This window comes from Branchiostoma belcheri, unplaced genomic scaffold (assembly GCF_001625305.1).
Source record: "Branchiostoma belcheri isolate BF01 breed outbred unplaced genomic scaffold, Haploidv18h27 scaffold3, whole genome shotgun sequence".
Taxonomy (NCBI): domain Eukaryota; kingdom Metazoa; phylum Chordata; class Leptocardii; order Amphioxiformes; family Branchiostomatidae; genus Branchiostoma; species Branchiostoma belcheri.
The window spans coordinates 6,163,517-6,181,950 of NW_017803909.1; the positions used below are offsets into that span (position 1 = coordinate 6,163,517).

Consider the following 18,434-nt stretch of genomic DNA (forward strand, 5'->3'; position numbering starts at 1 on the left):
GGTTGAATCTATGACGTCATGACGTCAAACCGACGCAATGTGCGTTAGTTTTATCAGTTTTATTTGATGGTATTGACCTTTAAAAGACTGTTAAAATTGATTTAAAAACAAAGAATTATTTCGTTAATTAGCTAGGAGTAGTTGAATATAATTATATAAACAGGGATTCTGGCCCTAGAAATCTGTATGGTTGAATATATGACGTCATGACGTCCAAATGACGCAATGTGCGTTGGTTTTATCAGTCGAATTTTGTGGTATGGACCTCTTGAGAATTTTTAAAAGACATTTGGTTTCTAGAAATTATTCCGTTACTTTGCAACATGGCGTTAATTCTCTATGCATCCACTAGTGTTGCGATCCTCGAAAATCCGTATTGTTTAATCTATGACGTCATGACATCTAAACTTCGTAATGTACGTTAGTTTTATCAGTTTTATCTGATGGTATAGACCGCTAAAAGATTGTTAAAAACATTTGAATGCAGAAAATTATTTCGTTACTTTGCAACAAGGCGTCTAATTGAAACATGTCGGGTGCGGTCCTGGACGGCATTCTTGAATCTTTGACGTGAAGATGAATCCATGTGCGTTGATTCATTTCGATAGTATCGACCACTTAAAGATTATTAAAACTCATTTGGTAGTTAAAGATTAGAAGATTATTTAATCAAATGAATACAGAGTCTGAAAGGTTGTGGTTTGGTTTGACATACGTATGTGCAATGTCTATTTACATACTGTATGCGTGCTCATTTGCATATATGGGACAGTAGAATGCTTCCGCACCTGAGACGTATACGATATAGTGCCTACCATTCGAATCGAAGGCTCAATCGAAGGCTGGCGAATCGAAGGCCGAAAGGAGGGCTAACTTTAGGTTGGTCATTTTTGAGTAGAGAATGTCCTGGTTGTAGGAGACAGACCATCGGGGGTTGCCAGTGTTTCCCTCACTAACTACTAGTATTCGTGTGTACCCGTTTTGCAGTGGCGGATGACAACCTGTATCCATTCGGGCCGTCACATGGCGACCGTGAATATGCGGACGGGACCTGGTACTGGTCCCGCTGCGTTTACGTGTACATTTCGCCAGATGGCTTCCCTTACTTCAACCGACGACACCATCGGCTTTACGTAAGTGACAACTCACTTAGACGATAGGCTAGGATTTGAGTTTTGTTCAAAGAATTACTCCTTTCTATGCTAGCCTTTTTATTTGTAGAAACCGTGGTAACATGTCCCGTCATTTTATACAACATGATCCGTTAAAGTAGCAAGAATGTCATTTGACAGAAACCCATCTGTCGATCGTTCTAGGTCTGCGACAACGGTGTGATCCAGTTTGACCGGAGCTACAGGAACAGTTGGCCGACCAAGTTTGGGTCCGCCTGGTACATGCGTTCCCGCGCCATGATAGCACCCTTCTGGGCTTACTCTGATCCCTCGTCATTCAGGTAAGGCCATGTTGATTTGATTATATGGATGACATCCTCTGGGAACCCCAAAACTGAGGCGAGTGCGCGGAAAAAAAGTTTGGCAAAAAAAAATAACAAATAACACAAAGTATGGTATGGCAAATACTTAATCTACTCTTCAAATTCATTTCGTTACATTTTCGCTTGATTTGGCATTGTACGACAACTTACGGTATACATTTGATCAGTTGGCAACTGTTTTGTACGGTTTACAGTGTGGTTGAAAACTCATTAAAACGTCTCTCCGTACATTTACATGATATGAAACTATAGACAACACATTAACTCAACTAGGTAGGCTAGGTAGGTACGTTGCTTAACTTTTATGTTAACTTGGCATTGCAAATGTATGCATGCATCTGTTAACTATTTACTGTAGAATTCAATATATTCGACATATTTTCTTTGTCAAACAATCTAAATTGCTTTCCTTGTGTTCTCACCAGTCGTTTTGATGAAGAGACGCTGAAGTCCCACATCTACTACCAGGTGTACAAAGAGGGTGATGGTAAGATCGACACGTCCACCATCTTGACACGAGCCAGTCTAGATGCCCGCAACACGCCCAATACTAACGTGCCCTCAGGTAAAATCTTCAGTTTTTTTTTTTTTATTCCAACATGTAGTCACAAGACGTGGTGACGGCACACTCTAGTTTTTCCAACTTATATTAATGCCGCCAACAACACAGGGGACAATACATTATACTCATTTTCACCTGAGCGAAGTGAGGAAAGTCGTGTTAAGTGCCTTCCCAAGGGCACAAGATCGGTGGCATGTCAGGACTCAAACCCGGGACCTCTTGGTTCCAACTCGAGCACTCTGCCGCTACGCCACACGACCCCATCTGTTTTTATGATGCTTCTCATTCTGAAATGATACCCTGCATTTTCTCGAAAACCCTGCCCAGACTTCCAGGCTACCTGGGTGCTGGTTGTGACGTGGATCCGTCTGCCTCCCAACGTTGGCTGCGGGTCATACTACACGAGATGGTGGTACAGCTACTACTACTGCAACAGGGACCTCACGTCACTGGAGGTGAGCAGACCGAAAATAGTTCAACACAAACATTTGGATTATGAACCAATATACGTCTTAGATTCTCACTAGGCTCTGCCTTCATTCAATATAATATTATATAGTATTCATGTAGCAGTTTATTGAACTTAACTGGCTGCAATTGATGTTCAGAAACTTTTCAGAAAGTTATTTTTCTTTTAGATGGTTCCGAACCTTATTTTCCTGAAAAATCATTATCAAAATTGCCAAGAGACACGTTTAGCTATTCAAGTACTTTTTGACACACTATCAGAACATAATATGTGAGGTGTGAATTACAATTCTTTTTTGATAATGTTTTCAGGTAAACTCCTTCCAAGCCATCCTTATCACTGACGGTATCTACTCGTTCGCCAAGTTTGTCTACCCCAAGAACGGCATCAAATGGGTCTATCCTGGTGAGAACATACTTCAATTTTATCTATCAATGGGAACGACAAATTATCATTTGAGGGCTTGCAACACCAGCAACTGTTGCTAGAGGGATCCATAACATATCTGATAGTAACGTCCATGTTTCAAACCCAGAAACCTTCACCAACTTTGATATATTTTCTCATATATAAGTTTGAAACTCAATCGCGGCCAAATCAATGACACGTAAAGCTTTTAATGTTTTCATCTAGTAAGTTGAGACAGCCTCCTTGGTTGAAGTCTTATTTTGTATCTCCGGTTTTCTGACTGTCTGATTGTATTCATTTACTTCCCAGATGTGCAGTGGAGGTATTACCATTACTACTCTAACCTGAGAGGCCTTCCCGTGGCCGGGTACGGGGCTGGGGACTCGTACTTCTACAAGTGAGTGAGGAAAAGTGTTTGATTGTTCTGCGTTACTACAAATGCGTAATATTCTACCAAGTTTCCGTATGTTGAAACGATAGGCCCAAAGGAAGGCCTCGCTTATAAGACCCAAGTTCGTTTCTGAAACATCCACAGGAATTTCCAAAATACATTGTAGTAAATGTTCTTATCAATCCATCAGCTATTACTACTACTACTGGTCCTGGGGCTACAGAGAACACTTCTACAACGTGCCTAAGTCCGGCACACTGAACATGCGGAATATTGATGAGGTGCCGGGCAACACAGGTAATAACTGTTACATCAGACATTTGACCGGACACAATGAACTACGAGATGACACACCGAATTCCGTTGGGCAAATGGCCTTGCAGTTTTTTATTCCAACATCTAATCACAAGACGTAGTGACGGCACACTCAAGTTTTTTCAACTTAATTATTAATGCCGCCACCAACACAGGGGACAATGCAATGTACTCATTTTCACCTGAGTGAAGTGAGGAAAGTCGTGTAAAGTGCCATTCCCAAGGGCACAAGATCGGTGGCATGTCAGGACTCGAACCCGGGACCTCTTGATTCCGAGTCGCGCACTTTGCAGTTCTAAACGAGAGTCAAGTAATAGGACAAAAATTACCACCAAACGTACAAAGACGAAACAGGATTTCTGATACGTCTTACCCATGTCTGGAGCCACATGCTCATTTCACATGAAGAAGGTTTGAGATCCAACCTATATATATATATATATATATATATATGCTTTACACCCAATTCTGCTCGTGTTGTTATGAAAGTTTGTTTTCCTTGTGCTTAATCTTACATCGTCTGCAGGAGAGACGGGAGTGTCCATCTACCGCCTGGAGAACTCAGACGGGTCCATCCCGCCGACCATCTACTGTCGCCGCTGGTACTACAGCACAACTCCGGCCTGGCACAACTGGGGTTACCACCGGCTGACCCCCTGCCCCTGCAGCCGGCAGCAGGCTAGGCGGGACGACAGGTACGGAACGTTAACGTTTAACTGTCAACAGGGTGTCGTTTTCTAATTGGTTTGTGCCCCATAACTGCCTCCATTGGTTGGGAATGCGCAGATGTGACCCCAAAAACGTTAGCCTGCACCAGGCCTTTCTACGGGAATACGGATCGTAGAAGTCGACAAAAAAGAGAATAAAATTGGCCAAGGGAATCCAGCTGCGGGGAGGTAGTTTCTTTCCCTCCGAAGTGGCCAGTCAGTCAAACCCCAAGGTGGCCAAACTCCTCTGGCAAACTCCCCAAACTCCTATATATAGCCAGCGTAGGTAGTCTGGTAGAGACTACAAAAACGTTATGACCGTCAGCAGTTTTTGACCTGGTATTTATCTGGTAGTACTTAATTACATCATTACAAACTTCATGAAAATCATTAAATGACATTGGCTTACTACATTGTATCGCAAACTGTGCAACATGACTACAGGTACTACTACTCCGGGAACGACTGCTGGACCTCCCTGTCGACGAGATTCGGCCTGCGGCAGAAGTGTTGCTACACGCCGGTACGCTGGTACTACATCCGCCGCTGGTACTACAGTTGGTGGTCTGGCCGCTACGTGTCCTACTACTCCTGGTTCCGTACCGGGGGCTTCCTCATCAGGTGGGGCAGAAACGCCGGGCACGTCATCGTGGTAAGTACCAAAATTGTTTCCTATCCCCTCCATTTTATTTCTCGGCGTAGACTGCAACAGGCTAGTACACAGTAACACGTGATGTGGTAACATAACTTTATATTATCCTTATGATGATGAATAAGATATGAACAATCAGCCTTCAGATTTTTGACTGTACTCACTATAGTAACAATAGCTACTGGTGCTCTTTCTTACGAAGGGGTAAGGTCATATTTCAGCGCTACACAAGAAAACTTAGCCGTGAATGAGTGAATGCTAACTGTTATGAGTGAATGCTAACTGTTAAAAGCAGCTAAACAAATAATCCTGATGCATTCTGTCCCATAGAACTGGAACGACGACCATATTGCCCAGCGGAAGTGCTGTCAGGAGTCCTACTCCAACTGTCACCTCTTCCGGTACAGACGGCCTACCAACCGCTGCTGGGGGTACAGGCCGCCGTGGAGAAGTAAATATACTAACACCTTCATGTTTGCAAGTAGACTTCTGTTAACACAACTCAATATCCTCATCGACATTTGTGCTACCTTCATGAAGGTGTCATGAAAACATACTAGTATATTTTTTATATTGTTCATGATTATAAAGATGATTATTAACCCCAGTCTCGTATTAGCCATATGGTGATTTACATCATTCCTAATATGCACGAGCTGTAGCGAAGCTGCATTGCTCAAGTATAGCTACTAGAAGAAACATCATGCTGCTAGAAAAAGCAGATGCTTCACCTCAGCATGCTGAGGATGACTGGCGACGTCGGTAGTTATTCAGAATTTGAAAATACCACTTTCTGAGACGACCAGTGTTAAAACATTACTGTAATTCCTTCTCATTATGCTTCTCCTGCCTTGCAGGATGGTTCTGGGGAGACCCGCACATCATCACGCTGGACGGGAAGGGCTACACGTTTAACGGGCTGGGGGAGTACCTGCTGTTCCATGTGGATGATGGCAACTACACCGCACAGGTGCAGGCCAGGACAAACAAGGCACCAGGTACGGGTCTGGGAATCATCATGTTTACCGAAGGAAAACATATTGTTTCTGCTCTGTTTCATCTTCTTCTCCAAACCAATAAGGTCAATGACCTGAACCAGACGTCTGTCACCATGGTAACATGTGTTAGGTTACATCATGTTGCAACTTTCTGGCAGGAGGGATTTAGACTCCTGACACAATATATATGAATGTGTTTGAGTAAGAATTGACAGAGCAGACCATATGTGAAGGTTAACATTATGTATTTGCTTTGCAAATGTTACCTTTCTAGTTACACTCGTCTTTGTAGTGCGAGGAAAGATTATAACACAAGAAATGAATGTTAGTTCCTGTTTCACGACATGTCCAGGAAGTGACAAGGCGACGGTGTTTACTGCTGTCGTCGTCAGCGAAAATAACGGCCTGGGAATCCAGCTAAACATCAACAACCAATCAGAGGCAGGCATGGATCTGTACATCAATGGGACCTTACAAGACATACTTGGTATGTGACGTAATATCAAACGGATCTTATGTGGCAAAAACATGCTATGGCGTTATTAGAAATACTGTAAATGATGCTTTTCTGGTCTGTGTGTTTCCTACTTCGCCATCATCTTTAAAGCTAGAAGAGACTCTTCTTGTTGGCGAATAAAGGGAAAACTAACTACATGGAAAACTAATTGAAGGGAAAACTAACTGAGCTACATGTTTACCGATACTGAACATTTGCACCGTTTCTATAATGTAAACCATGCGTAGAATTTGTAAAGAAACATGCGTTATTTCCTAGTGTATGACAACACGACAAGTAACCACACCCTCCTGGAGGATGTGCTGTTCTCAAGGCCCACCACAAACTCCTTCAAGATACAGCTGTCGTCTGGCATCAGCCTGACCACCACGTCTGAAAAGGTAGATGTTACCTTTTTAATGCATGAAATTTGATTTCAACATTCAACGAAGACACCGTTACTCTGATATGACGACCGTAGCAATCTTTTGTCTGAGCCATCATTACATAACCTGCCCTTGGTGCTGAACACACCGTCTACACAAATGTACATGCCGCTGGCGCACAGTACCATCTACTAACAAACCTGTCCTAGGTGCTGAACACACCATCTACGCAAATGTACAAGCCACTGGCGCACAACACAATCTGTACATAACCCTGTCCTTGGTGCTGAACACACCATCTACACAAATGTACAAGCCACTGGTACACAACACCATCTGTACAAACCTGTCCTTGGTGCTGAACACACCATCTACACGAATGTACAAGCCACCGATGCACAACACAATCTGTACACACCTGTCCTTGGTGCTGAACACACCATCTACACGAATGTACAAGCCACCGATGCACAGCACAATCTGTACACACCTGTCCTTGGTTCTGAACACACCATCTACACGAATGTACAAGCCACTGGTGCACAACACAATCTGTACACTACCTGTCCTTGGTGCTGAACACACCATCTACACAAATGTACAAGCCACTGGTACACAACACCATCTATACACACCTGTCCTTGGTTCTGAATACACCATCTACACAAATGTACAAGCCACTGGTACACAACACCATCTATACACACCTGTCCTTGGTGCTGAACAGACCATCTACACAAGTGTACATGTCACTGGCACACAATTGCATACACCTGTCCTTGGTGCTGAACACACCATCTACACAAATATACATGCTAATGGCGAACAACACAATCTGTACACGCCTGTCCTTGGTGCTGAACACACCATCTACACAGGTGTACGTGTACAACCCACTGGCGCACAACACCATCTGTACACACCTGTCCTTGGTGCTGAACACGCCATCTCACTTCAGAACATGCTAGCTGTGGTGGTGTCCGCCCCCGATGAGTACATGAACAGCACCCAGGGCCTACTGGGGTACTGGGACGGGGACGAGACTAACGATTTCACCGCCTTTAACGGCAGCGTCCTGCACGTCAACTCCAGCGAGAGCGACATCTTCAAGTACTTCGGGCAGTCGTGTGAGTAAACCTGTTTGTTTAAATCAGTTTGAGTGAAAATTTAGCCTGGAGTCTCAGCCTTGTTAGCTTTAGTTCGCTGCTCAAGATCCGATAACCAGCTCTTGGTGAGCGGACTAAAGGCTGGACTTCAGGCTAGCTGCAGGGACACGGTTGTTTTAAACCACCACCGAGCGTGTATATGTGGCTACTGATTGTTGTTTACCGAATCATTACCCATTTACTAAAGCCAAATCACCACGTATACAAGTCTTAAAGCTATACTGCCGAGTAGAACAGTTGATGAAAAACCAACACTTTGAACTGTAGTTCAGTTGACGGAGGAAGACGGCAGGTTGAAGACCAGGTTCCACTATCTGGAGGGAGAGAGTCTGGAGTCCATGAGAGACACGTCCTTCTCCCCGGGCTTCACCGACGCGGTCACATTCGACGACCCGGTGCTAGAAGCAGAAGCAAGGCAAGCCCGTCAATGCTGCTGGTTTTGTTATCGTCAATTGTTAATAGCTAACGAGAAGCTTTGAAGTCGACATCAGTTGCACACCGTTAACTGATACTATTTATTATGTGACGGTAAATTTTTGGTAACGTACATGTACTTCATTGAATTTTGTATAGACGTATCATGCAGGTATAGAATTCACTGTTGCGTACAAGTTAGGCGCTAGCGCTGTTGAGTGCTGTATGGGTTTGCCAGGTTCTGTGTTGTATACTGGTTTAGTTAGACGTTTTCCGGGTACTGTGTTGTACAGGGCAATTTGCGGGGACGACCAGAACTGCCTGTTTGACATCAGCCAGACAGGAGACCCGAGTGTCGGAGAGACGACAAAGACACAGTCGGACACACTGACGGAAGAGAACAACCAGCTGGGTTAGTGACACAAACATACACATGTACATTGTACACAAAAAAACAAGCGTGCAAGCACACTAGGTCAGAAATAGCAGCCATGATGTTCTATTACATGTATTGCACAACAATTGAACATACTATGAGATCAACCTTACAAAGACTATAGGTAAGGGAGGAAAATGTGCTTTTCCAGTTAGTGGTTGAATTTCTAATGTTTAGGCATTTTTGAGATAGTACGTTACGTTACGTTGCGTTACGTTATGTTATGTTAGACTAATTTTGCGGCCTGGGGTTTCATGTTTCTCACACTCACACCTCCAGCGAACTTCCCGCCTGAAGTTGATGGTCCGGACGAGGTTAACGCCACCATGGGAGAAGTCGTCAACATCCGCATCAACGCCTCGGACGCCAACGGGGACGACATCACCTTCGACCTGGACGAGGGAGTCCCGGAGTTCGTCAGCATGGACGCCGATGGAGACTCCGCCAACATCACCTGGAACGTCACGTCCGGCGAGCAATTCGACTTGAAGGTAGCCACACGACTAGTGTCCTAAACTACACATGCGCACTCTCATATAGGGGAAACAGACAATAGGGAGGCACAGAACGGGAGAGAAAGGGAGAAGAGATAGAGGGAGAGAGAGAGAGAGGAGAGGGGAAGAAGAGAGAGGGAAGAGAGAGCGAGAGAGGGAGAAGAGAGATGGGGAAGAGAGGGGGGAAGAGAGAGAGTGAGAAGAGAGGGAGAGGGAGAAGAGAGGAGGGAAGAGAGAGATAGTGAGAAGAGAGTGAGAGGGAGAAGAGAGGAGGGAAGAGAGAGATAGTGAGAAGAGAGAGTGAGAGGGAGAAGAGAGAGGGGAGGGAGAGAGGGAGAGAGTAGAATACATTTTGCAATTGAAAGCATCATCAAAGTTAATTATTCCTTAGACCTTGTAAATCGTGGATATTCTTGGCTTGTACGCACGACGCCTCAAGGTGTCAATTGAGAAAACTATTACACATCATGCATACATCACAAGTGTCACGCCTGATAATGTAGGTCGGCCTTATCAAGTCAGCTAATTAGTAACTTGTTCTGAATAGAGAAACTGGCGAAGCGTTTCGAGTGACCTGATTAGCACAAAGAACGGACACTCCAGGGCACTTCTGCCGCAAAGAAAGATATAATTAACTTCGATGTCAGCCTTGTTAGTCTCTGTTGCTACCCCTCTTGGCATGGCAGGGTATCAATGAGTAGCAGCGGAAAAAGAAGTTTCACGCATTATCATGTTCACAGATTCTCGAGTTTCAATCATCATTGGGGTCTCCCTGTAGGTTATTCTGACCGACACAAACAACGGGTCCACCCAGTACTGGCCGACTGTGCGCGTCTGCGCATGCTACAACGGCGGGACGTGTGTGGACAGTGACGATGACGACGATACGTCATCTGACAACTCTACTGAAACAAGGTTAGTACAGCCTGTACTACAATTGTTCTCAATTCAATGAAATCTCATCACATGCATACTGTGGTAAATATATACATTTGCAATTGGTCCTGTTTGTTTTCTTTACACATGGCCGTTACAAGAACACGAAAAACACACAATCCCATTCAAGCAATCCAGTCAGTGATGCGTGGCTCTGCGTACATGTCCGACCTTCACCCACTGAGCATGAGTCTCATCGACCTAGATAGCCTCAAGGACTCTTCTGGTGAACCAATTAGCATCTTGGTCCATCTAAAAAAAACGTTTGTGTCTCTTCTGCCCACCCGTACGTGCCAATTGAGTGGGGGATCCGTAAGGTGTAGCTTGGCAAATGAATTATTTTGCAATCGGAAATAGAAAGTTCTGCTGAGTGGGTATGTCCGGGACAGCTGTGAAGAGCCCGGTCCCTGTGTTGTTACCTTAATTGGATATGGATCTGGAGAGCCTCAAGGACTCCCCCGGTCAACTAATCAGCATACTAATTGGTCCATCTCAAGGACGTTATTATATTTCACTCCATACACCATGGTTACATATGCTTTTATATTTCACATCATAATGCAGATATAGGAGGGAAATAGATCGTTATACATAAATTTCACTCCATAATGCAGGCATAGGAGGGAAACATATTGTTATATAAATTGATATATTTCACTCCATAATGCAGGTATAGGAGGGGAATATATTGTTTTATACCGTATTTCTTCTTCTTCCGCTATCAAAGATGAGGAATTTGAAGATCTGGTAAGTCTCATCACCTAAAGTATATGTCGTGTATATAGGTTCATCTTACAAGGCTGTACCTGTGATGAAGGTTACACGGGTGTCCAGTGTGAGAGTGACATTGATGCCTGCGAGGAAAACTCCCAACCCTGTTACGAAGGCGTCCGTTGTAGGGATTACCCAGCGCCTGCCAACATCTCCGGATACGAGTGTGGGCCCTGTCCCACTGGATTCACCGGAGATGGGGAGACATGCGAAGGTATTTTGATTTTTTTTTAAGTTTTTAATTTAGTGCGCCCTTTGCCATTAGCTTTTCATGGCAAGCTACTACTAGTTCACAGTACTAGTTTGTAAAGTTTCAAACGTCATCAAAAACAACGGTCGTTAAGGACTTATAATAGACTTACAACAGTACTGACTATTCTTGTTTCTATCAACTTTACTGCTGGAGTCTACAGAACAAATGCTTCTAGCAGCCTCCCAACTGGTCGTGTTCCTAGAGCCCTTGATAAGTGAGAGAGATACAGACTAGAGTCTACTTCTGTCAACTTAACAATTGCTTTCGACATTCAGGTGCATGAAAGACGTGAACTACTTCATCAATTTGATAAAGATTATCGAAAGGTTGATCTGTACATACTGCTGAAGACTGCACGGTTAGATCAGATTCTGTTCTTTGTTTGCTCACAGACATCAACGAGTGTAACACCACGGACAGCGACGTCCAGACATGCGCACAGATCTGTGTCAACTACCCGGGATCCTTCGCGTGTGACTGCCAGGCCGGCTACCAGTTAAACTCCGACGGGCTGAATTGTGACGGTAACTTTTACAGTTAGATCCTGACTCTCTGATGATAAACTTGCAGACATAGACATCTTTCACATAATGTGATCCAAGGCACCACACAGGCCATACAATCATCCGGTCGATTCTATCTCCGTGCAACTTTACAAAGTAAAGCATCAGAATGGCACCTCCTTTCCAACGTATAAGGCTTTGTCACAGCTGATATTTTGTTTTGTTGTTTGTTAAGAGTTAAAACACAAAAAGTTCTCTCACCTAGAGCTTTCGACCAGTCACTCTCACTGGTCTTCCTCAGTAGACTGACCCAGTGAGGCTTGTCAAGTGGCTACTGAGGAAGACCAGAGTGACTGGTCGAAAGCTCTATATACATGTAGGTTAGAGAACTTTTTGTGTTGGATCTCTGAATATGTAACTACCAACACAGATGAACTTTGATTCATGATTGTTTTGTTGTTGTTTAGATGTGAATGAGTGTGAACCTGCCCATGACTGTGGCCACCAGTGTCACAATGACATCGGCTCCTACCACTGCTCCTGTAACAGCGGCTTCGAGCTGGCCACTGACAACAAGACCTGCTCGCGTGAGTCGTCTTCGTTATTTCTTCAATAAAAACTGTAGATTATATTTCAGCAGAGTACGCGCGCGTGTGTGTGTGTGCGTGTGTGTGCAAGCGCGTGCGTGTGTGTATGTTCATGTTTAGAGTGTGACAAAATGGTAAAATTTTGTGGCCCCTGGTTGCTTTCCTATGTACTTAAGGGGAACGACTTCCAGTTTTGATATCGCGTGTTTCGGACATGCCATGGTCACGATTTTTCGGTGGTAGATAAAGGTGGCTCCTATGCTCAGCGAGCATTCCTCTGTCATTTTCCTATTGCTATACTATACAGTACAAATGTATTACTACTGTGTAACAACATTACATGGCATTGTCTGCTAGTTAGTTTTATGGTTGGTATGCAGTGGTAAAAGATAAAGTTTTGACATTTTTCTATGACTATTCCCGGCCAGCCATCAGCCAGTGCACGGCGGAGAGGGAGGCGGAGTGTGACGCGGTGAACGGAGGCTGCTACGCCGAGTGGGGAACGCAAACCTGCTACTGCAACAAAGGTTACACACTCAACGGGGACGACTGTGAGGGTGAGTTAAGGCTATCTCTAATAATGTATTATCTAATTCACGCAAAGGCTACCGTGTCAACTGTGACCCTCACTCAGGTGTAGGGACTGACACGGTCATCCAACACGGAAAATCTGTATCTGTATCTGATTGCAATTATTGCAAATTAAGATATCAAGTGATTGCCTGATAGAGATAGAGATAGAGAATTGCATTGCATAAATGCTTTATGTACTGGCCTGCCCCTCTCTCGTTATTCTCCTAGTTCAGTAGCTTCCCAATATTTAACTTCAAACTAGTGTTACAGTAACAATTCCTCAACCGGCTGAAAAAATGTATCCATTAGCTTGTCAATGAATTACTGTTACCTCAGTACATTACCTGGATGTCTAACTTTCATGGAAGTTCACTTCAAACTGCTCCTCCTTTTCCGTGTTACAGACGTAGATGAGTGTAGCAGTGGGGAGAACCGGTGTAACCAGGAGTGTGTGAACACCATAGGCGGGTACAACTGCAGCTGTGAGGACGGATACAGGACGGACGATTCAGACCCTTACACCTGCCAAGGTAAGGGGAACATCGGCTCCCATCTGATCCCGTCAAAATGTTTGCGACCAGACTGTTTTCAAGGATCTACGTGGAACGTTGTCACTCATATCTAAACTTTTGCCTACACACTACAGATATTGACGAGTGCTTCGAAGACGACTACAACTGTACGGACACCCAGCTGTGTGTCAACAGGCCGGGTGACTACGCGTGCGCCTGTCTGCCGGGTTTGGTCGAAGTTGACGGTGACTGTACTGGTAAGACAACAAGGAAAACATTAACAACCATGTTAAGTTTACTTCTGATTTTGGACTTGGTAAGCCTCTATGACCTTGTAGCAATGCAAAATACTTTATAGTTGAAGTGAGCTATCTGTTTGATGATTATTCAAATCATCGTTCTAATAGCCTCTCCCCAGATTGTTTAGGTAGAAGTTTCAGTCATGATACTTTAGTAGACAAATGAACAAATGACCCATTGTGTCAGAAGGAGACATGTTTTATATTAATTTTCTTAATAATTTTCTTAATAACTTTTTTTGTATTCAGACTTACCTGACGATGAGAAACCAGTGATGGCGTCCAATCGGGTTCCCACCAGCGATGAGAAGAAAGGAGCTGTAGTCTTTACTGCTGATATGGCCGTCAGTCAAGTATGTGGATGGTCATTCTTTAACATGTACATTTCCATTCTATTTACATGTTTTATTGCAAATCCGATCAGTCATATGTTGGGCATCTACTCAAGTTGTCATTGCACATTATTCGTTTTGAGGAGAATTTTCAGTTGAATTTAATCGCATTTTGTATTAACGTGCAAATGCATTTGTCATTTAAATCACTTGATACTTTATTGTGTGTAGTACACGGTGTCTAGAGACCTGGCATTCTCCAAGGCCGTTGCCATTGCTGCGACCAGCCACTGTAGCAGCCACGCTGCCGAGTGTGGTCTGAGGACGGACTCCTCTCGTCGAAGGTACTCTTGCACCTTTGGTCACTACGTTTCTATTTTTCTTTAAATTATTCATCGTTGGAGATTCGAGGGGATAAGGATACAAAACAGACTGAATTTTGGTTGTCAAAAAATATACCGACCACAATTCTGGAAGTGAATAATGTACCAAAATTTAATTTTTCATTTCTGGATCCCTGAGAGTTTGCCGCTCCCGAAGAGGCAAACTGTTATCTCCAGCCAACCAAACTCAGTGGGCATGCTATTTTTCTATTTCGCCGATTTCTACTCTTTCCAGCCACCTCCCGAAGCCTGGTAGAGGCTACCGAAGCCTGGTAGAGGCTAATATGTAGTATCAACGACAATTACTATGTATGAAACGACGTCGTCGATTAACTTCATCTTAAAATGGAAATATTTCTAACAAGGAACTTTCTTGATGACAGATTCTGCATAAAGATTTTGATTAGAACTTGTAACTGTTTTTCTACAGACGAGAGACAGTGGATGTGGAGTTTACCGAGCTGAACGTTCTGCGGCTCCCAAACTACCCGGTAGAGCTGAGTTCCTCCAGTATCCAGCTGGCCCTGTACGTCCTGCTGCCGGACAGTCTCAGAGCCGACAACACCACCATGGTCATACCTGGTCAGGAACTCATCACTATCATCGAAAATTCCATCCAGGTACTAAAATTTCTTCTCATCCAAGGACTTTTTGAGCTCAGGCACGGCAAGCAGGGCTATATGAATGGCCTCTGCGCAGGCATTGATTTTTGCCTGATTGAAAATTGAACATCGTCAAGAAACTACCGAAAATGGGTGTAAAATTAGTATTTGTAAAAGTGGGCTAGTGTGGTGGCCTCAAGTCTATTTGTAGGCCAAAAATTGTCAACATGACATTGGTCAACAATGGTCAACATGACATTGTCAAGAAAATGAGGGTAAAATTCTAGAATGTGTACAAGTGACGCTAGTGTGTTGGACTCAAGTGTGTTAATTTTTGTAGACCTTTGGTGACAGCAGACTCATGTGGTGGCCCTGGGTGTATTTGCAAAAATGCACGGAGCGCATCAAATCCAAACAACCGCATTAATTGTTATCAACCGAAAACCCCCGCTGTACCACCTGTCGATCCAATTTAGATCGCTTGCACAATAGCAGAGGTACTTGAAAAAAAAAACACGGCATGATTGATACGCACAATAATTGCCCCACTCCTGCGCTTCATTACCATCGTTTCTGACGAATAATAAGGCATCGGTGGCCTCAATCTGTCAATCTCCCGAGCTGTGACAAGTTCTTTATTATAGGTATAAGAGGTTGGGTCAATGAACTTTTCTACTTAACATTTCTGTTCAACCATCAGTGTTTTTTTTCCCTCCGACCGTCACTTATCATGAATGAAATCCTGGCCTAAGACTAAGTCAGGATTGATGAATATAAATGCACGTTGCACCGAAAATATAAACTCATCGATCATTATATAATTATGTATATATTATATCTATATTTGCTTTCTAGTTTTGCTATATGATCTGTGTCAGTGTTATGTAACGTGTGTGCTGTACAACTATTCTTTGCAGGACCTGTCTACTGCCCTTGGAGGAGTCAGCATCACAGACCTGTACCTGCTGATCCTCCCCACCACCCCCCTCCCAACAACCACTGTGAGAGCCACCGCTGCACAGGGAGACAACACCGCCGCCATCGCGGGTGGAATCGTCGCTGGACTGGTTATCCTGGCCGTCATCGTCGTCGTCATCGTTGTTCTCAAGTAATGTCGTTTGAATGTTCTTTTACATTGTAATTTTTACACATATTACGGTACGTATACGCTTATAACAATCACTGTTTCTTTATGTTATGGGATAATAAAATGATTAATATCAGCACAGAATTGTTTTGAGATACCTTACGTATTTTTGTGACGTTTTGATAAAGACTCCCTGTATATGAGGCCTTAAAAGGCCGTATCGTCAGACTATAGCGAATACTTGCCAGTCCACTGAACAGGAGTTAGTAGTTTTGGGGACACAATATTGTACGTGGAATGTCAATGCTTTTAGATGATTGATGCTAAATCATTTGGCTCCTCCTCTTTGTGTGGACGCCCTGTGCATGTGTCACATATAGTACGCGAGGAACTGAAGTCTAGGGTATCATGGTCTTGCACTAGCCTGGGGTCTAGCCTTGTTGGGAACATTTCCCAAGATCCGCTACCCCTCCAACAAGGATAACGGATCTTGGGAAGCAGACCAAAGCTAACAAGGCTGGACTCTAGGCTAGGGTTGTGCCACAGTCCTTCACAAATTTGAGTTTTTTTCAGTCCTTCACAAATTTGTCTGTTTTTTATTCTAACAGGAAGAAGAAGGCGAGGATGACAAAGGTGTCTGACAGTCAGACGTTGGAGCTGGCTTATGCTCCGTCCTCCAGTAGCCGGAAGACAGGCGAGGAGGAGGCACCAGGCGAGGAGGAGGCGCTGACCAAGATACAGTCACCGTTTTAGTATAGATGATGATGGCCTTCCGCTATTTCCTGTTTGTATTATTTGATTACCTTCCCCAATTTGATGTACATATGCAAAGTGAGTGTGGGAAATTATGACGTGCAGTTGATTTGTGTCTTTTTATTACATTTTCATATTACGCCGAAGTTGTTGGTCGGATACATGTTAGCTCAAATTCTGGTTAATTCTGTCGATACGGAAAATTTTCTTTGGTGGGTTCGTTTTTCTGTAAAAAAAAATCTATTGCATTGTTTTATTATGTGTTTAATCAATAGATGTAACGTGTGTGTTTCGCGTATTCCGTAACAATAATGTATAGTGAATGTGACATATATTTGACTGTTGAGATTTGTCAATTGTTGCAAAATTGGAGATTTGTAAACGATGAGTGTAACTTAGCTGATGCCGTCCGTACAGTTTCAAGTTCCTGTCGAGTATGACAGAGCGAAGCTCTTCTACTCTTCTACAAACATATTAAGGCTATCAGAGGGATAGGGACGTTATATATACTGAATAAACAGACTCCTTTTTCACAACCAAGTATTTTATTCAGCCGACGTTTCGTCGTTATCCTGTTATCCAAGATATTCAATATCAGTGTCGGGTACGGATTAGGCAATTAATCTTTCAAAATGGGGACCATACTGAACTGCCAATCATGCGGGCCAACACTTCATAGAATTCATGGACTACTCATTCCAAGATACAAACGAGACATTGATACAGGTCTGTCAACTGATGTTTAGATATCACAGCAAAAAAAAGTGCACCGACATCATGCAAAAATACGACGATCTATATAAACAACTTTCAATGAAGAGCAACCACTATATGAGTAAGATAGTGATACAATAATACAATATACATAACTGAGAACATAATGTCACCACACCTACATCAAGGCATGAGAACGAGCATGATCGTGCACGCCTGCGCTACTGCTACACATGAAGAAATTGCACTGCGCATACTACTCTCCAAGCACAGGTTGGGGGGAATGATCGTTAGCGTTTTATATATATGGCCGTTTTTGTGGTTTTTTTTGTCGCTACCCCCACCCCGTCGGTGGCCGGCGCCCTTCTCTGGCTAATGGATACTGTCAGTTGCCACCGAAAGGGATCTGCTTGGCCGGATTGTCGGTGGCCGGCGCCCTTCGCTGGCTAATGGATACCGTCTTACCACCGAAAGGAATCTGCTTGGAGATTATGCGCATACTACGCTATCATGCTTTGTACTCCGAGTTCTGATACTGACATCGGCTAACACAAAACCCCTCAGATTTCCTGACAGTTCAGATATCAAGGTTATCTTAATAACAAACTTAACAACTAGGACAATAATCATATATTCTGCTCTTGTGACAAGATGGATGATATCTTAAGAATTGAAGTAGCTGAAGGAGAAATACTTAGTATTCCTCCTAATTTCAAACAGTGAAATATCAATATTCACCA

General features: G+C 43.6%; 1 protein-coding gene across 1 annotated transcript in view; it reads left to right on the top strand.

Annotated features, from left to right (window-relative positions):
* Positions 1–17,964, top strand: part of LOC109473576 (mucin-like protein) — a 29,698-nt gene extending 11,734 nt beyond the window's left edge. The window contains 30 exon segments of the mRNA XM_019773478.1: positions 988–1,133; positions 1,317–1,453; positions 1,921–2,060; positions 2,385–2,512; positions 2,838–2,931; positions 3,244–3,331; positions 3,516–3,622; positions 4,167–4,335; positions 4,792–4,999; positions 5,330–5,450; positions 5,857–5,997; positions 6,350–6,484; positions 6,773–6,894; positions 7,838–8,006; positions 8,318–8,355; positions 8,357–8,460; positions 8,753–8,871; positions 9,175–9,386; positions 10,168–10,304; positions 11,111–11,310; positions 11,742–11,873; positions 12,320–12,439; positions 12,868–12,996; positions 13,417–13,542; positions 13,659–13,781; positions 14,073–14,176; positions 14,387–14,499; positions 14,969–15,158; positions 16,058–16,248; positions 16,836–17,964. Coding sequence (XP_019629037.1) covers positions 988–1,133; positions 1,317–1,453; positions 1,921–2,060; positions 2,385–2,512; positions 2,838–2,931; positions 3,244–3,331; positions 3,516–3,622; positions 4,167–4,335; positions 4,792–4,999; positions 5,330–5,450; positions 5,857–5,997; positions 6,350–6,484; positions 6,773–6,894; positions 7,838–8,006; positions 8,318–8,355; positions 8,357–8,460; positions 8,753–8,871; positions 9,175–9,386; positions 10,168–10,304; positions 11,111–11,310; positions 11,742–11,873; positions 12,320–12,439; positions 12,868–12,996; positions 13,417–13,542; positions 13,659–13,781; positions 14,073–14,176; positions 14,387–14,499; positions 14,969–15,158; positions 16,058–16,248; positions 16,836–16,980 — 4,088 coding nt within the window. The 3' untranslated portion in view covers positions 16,981–17,964.
* Positions 17,965–18,434: the final 470 nt, after the last annotated feature.